General features: G+C 37.9%; 1 protein-coding gene across 2 annotated transcripts; it reads left to right on the forward strand.

Moving 5' to 3' along the window:
* The first annotated feature begins 256 nt into the window (after positions 1-256).
* Positions 257-12,581, forward strand: LOC139145506 (A-kinase anchor protein 1, mitochondrial-like). Of its 2 annotated transcripts, none has more exons than XM_070716725.1 (9): positions 257-403; positions 2,533-3,802; positions 4,405-4,582; positions 5,312-5,408; positions 5,926-6,044; positions 6,496-6,676; positions 7,652-7,870; positions 8,312-8,451; positions 8,913-12,581. In XM_070716725.1, exons 2-9 carry the CDS (start codon positions 3,030-3,032, stop codon positions 8,970-8,972), a joined length of 1,767 nt encoding a protein of 588 aa, XP_070572826.1. In that variant the 5' UTR covers positions 257-403; positions 2,533-3,029; the 3' UTR covers positions 8,973-12,581. The 2 variants fall into 2 exon arrangements, with proteins under 2 accessions (XP_070572826.1, XP_070572827.1); XM_070716726.1 differs by having other exon boundaries at positions 264-398.
* Positions 12,582-12,858: the final 277 nt, after the last annotated feature.

Below are 12,858 nucleotides of genomic sequence, written 5' to 3' on the forward strand. Positions count from 1 at the left end.
CATTTGCTGAGAAGATATATAATAATTATTTACTTACGATGTGATTTCAAATATGTTTTATTTATTTTTCAACATTCTGAGAAATACGTCGGTAATGTTAGTTGAGCCTGTTTGCATTGCGCAATGATATATACATTTCATCAGCTGTTGGACAAAAAGGTCCAAATCTCGCAAAACATCATAACTGAATCACGTGAATGCACGGGAATCGACGTGATCATTGGCTTGCACATGCGCAACTGATGATATTCAGAGAAAATCTTGCTTTGGCATTCATCGTACAAGCACGTGGAGTTCATGGCATTCGTTCGTCTCATATTTTATCTCTTTTCACCAGTAAACTATAAAAATTTTCAACGACATTGACCAGGATATATTGAGTTACATACAAAGCAAAGGTCTGGTAAGTTTTTGCGCAAATTCTTTGCCTAATAGCGCACCAATTTGTTCTTTTTCCTCGGCCTCATGAGGGGATAAGAATTCCATATTGTTGTATTATTGTGCAATTTTTCACGATGAAACTCTACAGCTTTCGTTACTTGCCCTTCGACGTGTACAGTTACTCCACATTTCCATAAAATCGTGCAAGTAAGTCTGCGTTCGTTTGTCTGTCCTTGCCTTTTCGAAGTTTCTCCAATGATCATAAACTTGGCAGTAAGTTGTTTACTTATATGCAAATGATGTAAACACCACGGAAACTCGGTCATCAACCTTATTCCGCACGTGGGCCCATGCCTTTTTGGTATACGTCTATGAAATTATGGCTTTCTTCCATATCGCTTCCAGGTATGATCGATCGTTTGTTCACCTGTTAAATATATGTTTATAGCCTTGCTCTTTAATCTTAGAAAGGTTGCCTGCAGTAGCCGTAGTAAATATGCCATTCTGATTTCTTTTCCAGTAAATTATTGCACAATTTGTTGAAATACCAATGTGACCTATCTAAAACCATATATTTTCAAACATAGCAAGTTCATCTTTTTTGTAAAGGATGTGACGCAGACAAGAGAACCGCTGGAGAACGTATGACGAAAATTCAAGCGCACCAGTGAAGCCGTATATTTTTCGAATTCTCAAAATTGTATCCTCAATGACCTCTTGAATGGCCCTGGCCTGTCAGTTGAAGTATTTTCGTATGAAATTTAATCTTAAATATTAGTGTCGACAGTATAATGCAAGTATTGAAGTAGCCTTTGGTCTCTTGTTGTCCATTGTTTTCATGCATTTGTTTATCTAAAGTGAGATATGTGGTTATGTTGTTTGCCAACCAAAGGCAGGTGATCTTGTTATCTTTTTTCCCAATGTTTAATCTCCGTTTGGACTTTTAGCCCAGCAGTCCACTTTGCTTGGAGTGAAATGATTAGAGCAGATGGAAGTGTTCTGAACTGTCGAATAGGCTGTTCATTTTTATGAAATTCTGCAATGCATTTCCAAACATTGTGAAACTTGAATTTTGACTAAAATAAGATTTGTGTAATTTGGTAGTTCCATAGTATCAATGTCAAAATAGCATTGAGTTTCAGCAAATAAGCTCCCATGTTTTATACAGCTTTACCACTGACTGTGTCACTCTAAAACTAAAGCATGGGAACAAATATTAGGTGTGAATGAAATAACAAAGCCTAATTAATAGCATTTACAGCCACTGTCCTACCCCAACAAGCTTGTTTGCATATACCTGATCACATTCAGTTCATACAATTACAAATTTATTAGTTAAAAAGTGATGTTGATCATGGTGTGCCGTTGATGTGCTTGGTTCTGTTAATGCACAGAAAATTTGCCTTTGATGTACAGGAAGCTTTCACGTGCTCAGGGTAAACTTTATTTGAACATATATTTAAAGGTGTGGAACTGTCCAGCCATAGTCATGGTCACTCTAAAAAAGTTCATTTGCATATCAGTTATGTTTGTCCATCCGGAGACACCCTATGAGTAACATGCCCTTTTCTGGTCAAAGGCTGTTAGATATTAAAAGGGGAGTTTGGAAAAAATTCAAAAATGGGCAAATTCCAAAATTTTTCAAATGATCATTTTCAGAATCTAGCATTAGGCATGAAATACTGCAATTTAGAGCCAAGTTACTATCTTGTCAAATCTTAGGGTGTGCATTGTATGGGTGACAAATTTGACCTTTTGAGTGACCTTGAGACTATATGACAAAGCAAAACAAAACCCTTGCTCAAATTGTCAGTAAATGCATCTAATACTGATTGAAAAAAGTTACGTAGAAGCTGGTAGAATATAGAGAAATGCAAAATTGGTGTTTACATCAAATTTCATTTGCATTGCTTCTCATAAATATTTATAAGTTTTATGATAGAAAATTACATATAAATGAGTTCAGAATTTCCACAAAGTTGTGAACTTTATTGCATGCTGCCAGTAGAGCACTTTTAAGAAAAGATCTTGAAAGAATTCCTCCCTCTAACACTAAAAATAGTAAAAAAATTACAGGCCAACAGAAAACATTTTTGACAATGATTTGTATGATTCAGAAGAATAAAAATGTCATTTTTCCCCTCCTCACAGGTGCTTGTGTTGTGAGAGTCAGGAGTGAGCCCACAGTGAACTGTGTGGTTTGCTTTGAAGTGAACTGCTCAGGCATTGAAACCCTTGGAGAATTGTGTGATATTTACGCACAGTGTTTGCTTTGAGGTTAGAATGGAGAAGGGTATCGTCGCCTGCGCAACAGTTGCCACGGCAGGCCTCCTGGGTGTGCTCTGGTACAATAGGAATAAAACCAGTGAGGAAGAGAAGGATGAAGATCCTGAAGCGGAGAAATCGGAAACTGCGGTGAAAAACGATGAACAACAGTTGGAAAATTGCCAAGATGACATTGAAGATTCTAGTGTTTGTAAAGCAGATAACCCGATAGAATCAGGGAAATGTAAAGACTGTAAAACAGATTGTAAAGTCAATGAAGATAAAGATGGTTTAGAAGAAGCTTTAGAAGCTCGGGAAGTTGAGGATGAAATTGTTGTGCTTCTGTCAAGGAGACTGAAACTGTTGAGGGTAACACTGATGTAATGGCATCTGATTCAGGTGTTAGTATTGATGCCAGTGTGAAGAATGTCACGGAAAATGTGGAACAGAATTCAGGGATGGATGAGGTTGTTGAAGAGATTGCTGCTGCTTGTATTGAGAATGTTCATGTTGAGTCAGGGCAGAGTTTCAGAGTGGAGTCAGTTTTGGGTGGTCCAATTGCCGGTGTTGTTGATGACATCACAGTTCAAGTCAAACACATTGGGGTAACAGAAACTGTCAATGATGACAAACCTGCGAGTGGGGAAGCAAACCCAGTCACAGACACTGCCAGTGCTGATATTGTGAAGGACATCCCAGTACAGGCAGAACAACATTCAGATGTCACACCAGCTGCAGATTCAGCAAGTGCTGAAGTTGTTGAGGACATCAGCGTTGATGTGGAACAGAGTTCAGAGGTCACGACAGAAAGTAACGTTGCATGTGATGTTAAAGGGGAACTTGAAACGCCATCGTCTTCAGGTGTGGATGTGCAGAAAGATGCACAATTGTCAGCAAGTGCTGCTGAATTTATACCAAGAACCTTTGACGACAGCAGGGGCGACATAAATCAACCTCAAGGAGAGGAGGCTGTTCTGGAAACTAGTTCTGACACTGACAGCGGCGTTCAACTTGAAAACAGAGTCCTAAGTGACGGCGTTCCCAGCACCAATCAGAGAGCAGAGGCTCAGACGAGTGACAGTACAAGTTTTGCTTCAGCTGGTGACGTAGATGTGGCAAGAAATGACACAGATAGTCCCTTCTCTCCATACAGTGGGTAAGTGTAATTATTAATCACTTTGGGTACTTGATTATTGCTTTTAAGTCCATTAGGTTTCATGTTTCGTGTATGTCAATTATTTTATTGTTTTTGTAACATATGTACAGTGCAGTTACTTTTTTTAACTCCCAAACTCATGCCACTGTGTCTGATGAGAATACAACTGGTTTGTGTAAGTCCAATGTTATTGTTGACTACTGAATTTTACTTTGAACTTGAATTTATCTCCAGTGTTCAATATATGATGCATGTGGTATACAGAGCAGTGAAAGTGCAAGGCCTGGCCAATATTTTGTATTATAACACACAGTAGGGAAGGGGAGAAATTTACTAATTTCCTTCAATACCAACAATGAACATTTCAAAACGATGCAAGTATTGTCCCTTTAGCATTTGGCCTTTAGCTTAGTCCTAAGTATTTTGGTGAAAAGAACCATATTGAAGAACTTGCCCATTTCTATTACTGGTACCAGAATGTGCATTATTAATTCTATATGACTATTCACTGTTTTCAATATCATATATCATTATTACTGAATAAGCACACTCATTAGATTCGACAAATGAAATAAAGCCACTGAAATTGTTCTCTCTTGAAGATCTCTTCATGGATCTGAAGCCAGTTCTGAAGCCATTAGTGACATCTCTTCAAACGACAGCGGTCGAGGACTCAATGAGTCCAGTGACCAATCAAATCCCAGCCAGTCGCAGAACCTTTTGATTAACTACGAGTTTGAATTTCCAACAAAGCTGTGTGGCCGGCTCATTGGCAAAGGAGTAAGTAGTTTTACCTGATGGCCAAGAAGACCAAACTTTGTCTGATAGCTGTCAGTCTTAAAAAACTTCCACAGGGCTGTTCAATTGCCAAGTGGCTTCCCATCCTCATACTTTTTCTTCTCAATAATATAGGAACAGCGTTTTCTGCTTCTAGTCATGCGTCAATCATTTCATAGCAATGTATTGCAATCACATTGCTTGCTACATATACACATGCTAGACACATACACTGCTTTATGCTTTAGTATTGCACAAGTGCTTTTTCGTGACCTGTAGACTTTACTCACAAACTGATCTTGTCGAAACTTTCTGAGATACACTTCACAGCTAGACAGCCTTGAATTACTCTGTTCCAGGGTTCTGCACAAGTAAGGGAGATTTCAAGTGACTCCCCAGCTTTTTGTCTATTCTAATGTTAATAACCAACACATGGATAAATTTCCACACTCAAGAAATACGAAAATTATACATTGATATGTAAATTAACCATCCTCATTTTCATGGCTGTTGAGAACACTGACTTAGCTGTACAGTATTCTTGACCCCTTGACTGCCATTTCCCGCTCTAGAGATCCAACGTTACCTTTGAAAGCAATGGCATTGAATTTATGTCTGCGTATAACGCATTCATCCAGATATGTTCTGGGGGTTTGCCATGTTACAATTTTACGAGGTGCCTGTAGAGTGAATGAGAAGTATTGAGACTTATCTTCATCTAATTGCTTTCAGGGAAAGAACATGAAACAGCTTAGGGACAAATCAGGTGCATGGGTTGTACTCAAGAAACTGCAGTTTGACACCCGCTATCAGCTGTGTGTAATCACAGGTAAAGCACTCTTTTCTTTCCTCATAAAGCATGCAGAATCACCCCATCATGCCCGAATTTCTGTCTTTAAATTTTGTGTAGCGTGTCCATAGAAATGTGTTTCATCCTAAAGTAAGCTGTGTAGTTTAAATGAGAAGTTTCAATGCATTGTGAGGAGACAGACTCATTAACACTGAGTGTCAAGGGCAGCAAGCTTGTTCATATGTGTGTTGTCCCAGTCTACTTTCCATTAAGCCATAGGAGAAACTGCTATAGTTGGTAAATACATCTGTACCAGCAACTGTCGTCTCAGCTTATCTCCATTGCTCCGTGAGTGGCAAAGGAGCTCCATATTTTGTAAACTGGAGAGATACCGCAAGACGTACGGTAGGGTTGTCTCTCTGTTTTGTCCAACTTAACTCCCCTGAAAATCAAAGATCCTTGCACATTGTAACTATGTGAGTGTTTTTCTTAGAACAGTGTAAGTTGTCTTCTGAAAACGTAACACTTCTCACTTGAAGAAATTCAATCACCACAGGTTCACAGAGTGCTGTAGATTTAGCCCTGGCGATGATCACGGAGAAATTTCCTGATGTTGATGTCAGCAGAACTACCGTCGCTATGGATGGTACAGGCATTGTACCCCCAGGGAGCCAGGTGAACAGATTTCCTCAACTTTTTGCTTCCAGGTCAATGAAATACAAATGATAAAATCTTTGAAACACAAATTAACGGATGAAAATTGTATGTGAACATTCTGAAACACCCAATCATACAAACAGTGTCAAAAGTAATAATTTGCTAAACCTGCAGTGAATGAAAAGTGCAATTACCCTGGTTGTTAAAAATGATCATTTTGATTTTTGAAAAAAAAATGTGATTATTTGATTGTTGGTAGTCCTTCCCACTATTTGTAAAAGTGCTGGTGCCTTTTCATGTTGTCATGTGCCGACATGTCATTGAACGTCTCTGATATACAGGAGAAATTGTTTCGGAATGTTTAGACAAGTAAAGGATCTGCGGCATTTGTATGAAAATGTAAAATTTTTTTCTTGCTCCTAAAATGATAAGAGTATGTTTTGACTGATATATTGTGTGTAACATTCAGTTGACACTACCAGATGGCCAGCTGGTTCCCGTAATTGTATCCAGCATTGTCACGGGTGGTCATGTATTCGTACAGCAGCCGACACATCCCACCTACCCAGCCCTTGCCAAACTGTACGATTACATGCTTGACTGTTACTCATCATCCAGCGATTCACCAGACTTGGAAAGACCCTTAGAACGTGAGTAATTTTGCTCAGTAAAACCTCCCCACATTATTCTTTCAGGGTCTTCTGCTGCAAAACACTTTAAATATTTGCTTTGTTTGTTCCATGCCTGCTTTTTCAGATGTTAGCCCATCAAACAACCGTGTTAAGGATCCAAACATAGTTTTCAGTGGTGTCAAATGCTCATACAAAGGACTTGTTTTGAAACACACAATATTTAGGGGGGGTTTTGTGAACGGTGGACTGTCTTCCATATTCAAGTGTTACATTCTGAAAGCCAATTTTTGTGTCACAAATTTGGATAGATGGATGCATATGTGCATTAGATGCACTGCCAAACTATGGTCAGTATGTACCAGCTTAAATAACAATGGATCATTTTGAACAAGGAAAGGACAATACCCATTACAGTTGACACGCACTGCTATCAGTATGCAAAGTCAGATGCAGTATTCCATCGAAGACAAAGTGTGTGGTACAGCCTGTGTTTGCAACTCATTTGATGTAGATAAAAAATAATTGACATTAAAACAGTGTGTGCATGCAGAAAGTTACTTGTAGGTATGAAAGAAATAACGATGTCTAATGAGAAGATTTCCACAGTTTCAAAGCTGTATAATATTTCGGCTGACTTGCAGCGTGTTTGCAAGGTTATATCTGATTGGTCGATTGTCATTATTCACAGCAACTTAGGGAGTTTATTTTCATTATTCAATTATAATGGTGAGATTCTGCCAACCAATTGGATAAAAGCTTTCAAATCGCTGCAAGTCGCCCCTAATATTTTGGAAAGCAAAAAACTTGTGAATGTTGCAGTATGACGAATACTAAATTCCAGCGATATTGCCAAATTTTAAGGGACTTGTCCTGTGTATGTCATGTATTTCCACTGGCAGCTATATTTATTTTGAATTTTAATTGACAGATTTTCACAATTTTTGTCACAGAGTGACAGCTGTTCAGTTATCTGTTTGTCTTGGGTATTTTCAGTCGGCCAGATATGTGCTGTGGAGCTTCCAGATGATGGCTGGTATCGCGCCGAGATCATGAACGTTTGCTCCGAGACTGATGAAGTTGATGTACGCTTTGGTGACTATGGCGGATACAGCCGTGTGCCAGCCTCCAACCTCAAGAAGGTCCGCAGCGATTTCATGAGGTTACCCTTCCAGGCCAGTGAATGCTATCTGGCGTCTGTCGCTCCTTTAGAAGGTAATCCTTAGAAGATTTTTATGAAGGTTGGAGGGAGGGAGGGAGGGAACAGGAAGCACCAGTAGCGCACATGAGTGCACATCTCATGGCAGGCTATAGTGTTACAGAATTGTATATTTACTGTTTTGCTATTATATTTTCAGAAATTTTTTTATGTATATTAGAAACGAAAAATGCTCATTGCTCTATAAAGCTAGCTGAACTTTGCTGCATGTCATATTCAAATAATAATGTAAGGACAAGCGTTGAAATAAATGCTGATCATGTCTATAACCAGTTGGCAACAGGTGATGAAAAGAATTTCACGTTAAACATATAGATAGTTTTACATGGTGTTTAAGTTTTAAAAAGTGATGATATTGTTACTATTATTATCTAAATTATATTTTCTTCACGATGTGTAAATGAACTCCTCTCTCAAGTTGCTGTCTTCCATTACAGGAGAAACAGAATTTTCAGCGGAGGCATTTGATGTGCTCTCTGAACTAACACAGGGCAGTGAAGAGGTTCAGGCTGAAATTGTCGGCTACTATGATAATATCATTCCCGTCATCAACCTGTTCCAGATACTGCCTGACAGTGTGAGTAACCTTCTTACCTTTAAGGTAGAACATGCATCAGGGACAGATATCCGGACTGTCAAACTACTTTTACGATTAGGTCTGCCACTTGTTGAGGGTTCATTTTGAAGCTCATGGCATAAATAAAGTTTTAGCCAGCATATTTTTTGTGAAAATCAAAAATGCGGCCATTTTGAATTGCAAATGCCAGCAAATATTGAATAATTTGTTTCTCTAGCACCAAAATTTGAATGGTGCCCTCTATTTCTTATTCCTGATTTCAAAAGAAATGGTTTAAAGCTTTCTTACTGAAACCTTCATCAAAAGTTTAAGCCTTTAAATTTTGAGGCACTTGCTACCTTAATTGTCTTTCTAAGTAAATTATACAAGTCGCAATATCTGGGCTATCATGATTATACGTTACCGTTTGGGCCAAGAGGTCATGTCAATGAAAACTTTCCTCATCTTTTTGTTACTTGCAGAGCTATGTATATATAAACCAGGAATTAATCGACAGAGGCCTTGTGTCGTGGTCAAATTGAGAAACGCAGCAGCAGTACCTCACTTAGAGAGTTTTACAATTATTTACACCTTCAGTGTACAGCGTTGGAGATGAGTAACATTTTGTGACGTGCATGTAGCATCCATAGCAGTGTACAATTACAGACTGTCCATGGTTTCATCAGCAGAATAATTATCTTCACATTAGATATACAAGACATCACAGCTGTCAATTTATAAAGAGTTTAGATAAAGGATGTGATAAAGATACCACAGGGAATTGAAAGAGAAAAACAGACTTTTTTTGTGTGTTTATAAGATTAACATACTAATATGTCTATAAATGCTAAAGGTAGAGGGGTTGGCTCATCTGCAGCTCTGCGTATGGGACCCATATGATGGGCTTGTAGCTATGCACGGCATATCCCAACATCCCTTTTGCAGATCAAAATTTTCAATGGATGTATGAAACTGGTGACCATGGCCAAAACAGCTTCATATAAATGAAGGGACGCAACCCGAGTTTATTTGGCAAAAGTCTTGCCGTGATGAGAAGCTACAAAACTGGTGAACTATGAACATGCATCATTCTGAATTTGCTTCAACTTTTATCGCCAAATCTGGGAAGAGGCAATGTTTATCGACAAACAGCAGCAGGCGGGTAGACCCCTCCCTTTAACCTATTCACCACTGCCATGCCGTTCCAACCAATTGTTTTGAATAGTTTTGCCTGGACCTATGTAACTGTGAACAGGGGTGGTAAAGCTACAGTGGTATAGTTTGCATGGTTAGTCAGATTATCATGTGGGAATATAAGTGCAAAATTTGAGATAAAAAACCTTTTCATTGCAATCACAAATAGTCACATTTCAATGACAGCATGAACCACCAAGGTGTAGATGGTACAAATTTTGTGACGCTTATATTTGTAGACATGGCTGTCCTGATTTTGGGCTCTGCTGTCAGTAAGTTGGAGCTTATCAGCCAGTTTAATTGCTTTTGTCAGTTATTATTTTTACAAAATAATGCAATAAGTGTGCAATTTCTCTCACACTCAAAAAAAAGAAAAAAATATTCATTTGACAGCCAGTAATGCACAACTCGACAGTTCTATGCAAATTTTATCTACTTGTTGTACTTCTGTGCCTGTCGCGTTATTTCTCACCACTGTAAGTCCATGTTGACTACCTAAAGATGAAAAAATGAATGATAATTTAACTATAATACTTACTTTGTGAAAAGTTGAAATTTTTGAATTTTTTTTCAAGCAGTACGCCTTCAGTCACAGTCTTCAGTACCATGAACGCAGTATGTTATTGAATTGGGCATCTAGCTGAATTATGAAATATACAACTTTAGTATTTTGTTGAATTGGGCATCTAGTAACAATTATGAAATACACAGCTTCAGTATGTTGTGGAATTGGGCATCAAGTTGCAATTATGAAATATACAACTTCAATACGTTGTGGAATTGGGCATCAAGTTGCAATTATGAAATACACAACTTCAGTATGTTGTGGAATTAGGCATTAAATCACAATTAAAAAATACGCAACTTGTCGAAATGGGCATCCAGTCACAATTTTGAAATATAGAACTTCAGTATGTTGTGGGATTGGGCATCAAGTCGCAATATGAAATACACAACTTCAGGATGTTGTGGAATTGGGCATCAAGCCGCAATTATGAAATACGCAACTTGTTGAAATGGGCATCCAGTCACAATTTTGAAATACACAACTTCAGTGTGTTGTGGAATTGGCATCAAGTCGCAATATGAAATACACAACTTCAGTATGTTGTGGAATTGGGCATCAAATCACAATTATAAAATACAACTTGTCGAAATGGGCATCCAGTCACAATTTTGAAATACACAACTTCAGTATGTTGTGGAATTGAGCATCAAGTCGCAATTATGAAATACACAATTTCAGGATGTTGTGGAATTGGGCATCAAGTTGCAATTATGAAATACGCAACTTGTTGAAATGGGCATCTAGTCGCAATTATGAAATACACAACTTCAGTATGTTGCGGAATTAGGCATCAGGTCGCAATTATGAAATACACAACTTCAGTATGTTGTGGAATTGGGCATCAAGTTGCAATTATGAAATACGCAACTTCAGTATGTTGTGGAATTGGGCATCAAGTCGCAATTAAAAAATACACAACTTCAATATGTTGTGGAATTGGGCATCAAATCAGATTATGAAATACACAATATCAGTATATAGTGGGATCAGGAATTTTGTCACAATGATGAAATACAACCTCATTATATTGTAAAATTGGGTATCTAGTCGCAATTATGTAATACACAACTTGGGTTGCCTCATCAACAAATAAACTGCCTCTTTAATTGCTGTGTAAAAATTTGCCATTCAAAACTGACAAAAAATTGCTTTGTGACCTCTGACCTTACTCTGATAAGGTCAAGGTTACAGGAGCAGCTGCAGGGATTACAGGCAAACTCAGGACTTTGTTGAAGCAGCAAACCATGGACTTGGCCAAGCAGATGACCACCTCTCGGCTGAATGACAACAGGAATCGCCTTTCACTCACTCTGATAGACTATTGAGAGATGTGTGCCAATTTTGTCTGCATCACCATGTTCAGCCATATGATACTTCTTATTGCCAGCAAGTGCTGTATGTTATGCATTGGATTCTTGCATGGCCTTGTACCAAAATACCAGACTTGAGATCTTAGTTATTGTGCTACTTGTAAAGTGAGACCTTAAGGCCAAAATGGCTCAGATGGCTGTCGTCTGTTTTTGATAGAATTTAATTTAAAGGGCCAATAGCTGTATCTTTCAATGATTTTTTCACTATTTTTGTTTTTAATATCAACCACTGTTGCTTGTTGTAATTTCTGAAACATGTCGACTCAGTCTGTAAATGTGTCAACTGCATTGTCATTGTTGACAAGTGAAGTCTGGTCTTGACTAGAACTCCAATAGAAACAATAGCATTGCATTTTACACACATAGACGCTGTGAAGACGAACTAAATAGTGGATGTTTCGACACATTTTGGGGATAGAACAGGCAACTGTGGTTGCAATGATAACAAGATTAGTGAAAATAATCATCTAAAGTTACAGCTTCTGGCCCTCAAAAACTGTTACAAACTTGAAATAATTCAAATCTTTACCAGTAATTGTTTATTGCCAGCAAAGCCATAAATCAGCTACACTTTGTACTAATCCATGATCAAAAAATTTTATATGAAGTTAAGTCAAAAAAATCAAGCCGGTAATTTATCACAGTATTGGAAATTAACTGAAAACTGGCGGAAAAAAAAGGCCTGATTAGAGATTGAGTATATTTATAATGAATATTTGTGATGATAGAGAAAGGAAAAAAGTATCATTTTGTGTGAATAAGTTGATAGACATTTTCTAGTAAATTTTGTGAAAGCAGGGTAGCAGTGTATTGCAGCAATTGTATAGTAAACACACGGGCCCAATTAGATCATAGTCTCTGTAAAGTGATGTTCAAATCACAGTCGTAGTACTTTTTGCAGTTTTGTGATCAAGATTGTGCCACTTCAGTCACTGTCATTTTAAAGTTTGCTGCCAATCATGTTAGTACACCTGTAATTTTTGAGTAGATGATGATTAAAAAAGACAACTCTGAAAAAAGTTGTGTGCATTGTCTTGATTCTGTTTTGTTGTTGGGTGTTTAGGATTGGTGGGAGGGAATGTTTATGACTCAAAATGATACAACTGTAACTTTTGTCAATATTTTCATGGGTTTTGTATCAGTAAACAAGTGAATTTTCTCGTACTCGGTAAGTATCGTGAACGAAAGTGTTAGCCCTGCTGTCGCATTTGTGCAAACATGTTTTGTAATTGGTAACAAATGAATTCTGGTCTGGACGGTAATTCGGTCTTCATCCATCAGTAATGCTGGGCATCA

Source organism: Ptychodera flava, chromosome 12 (genome assembly GCF_041260155.1).
Source record: "Ptychodera flava strain L36383 chromosome 12, AS_Pfla_20210202, whole genome shotgun sequence".
Classification (NCBI taxonomy): Eukaryota; Metazoa; Hemichordata; class Enteropneusta; family Ptychoderidae; genus Ptychodera; species Ptychodera flava.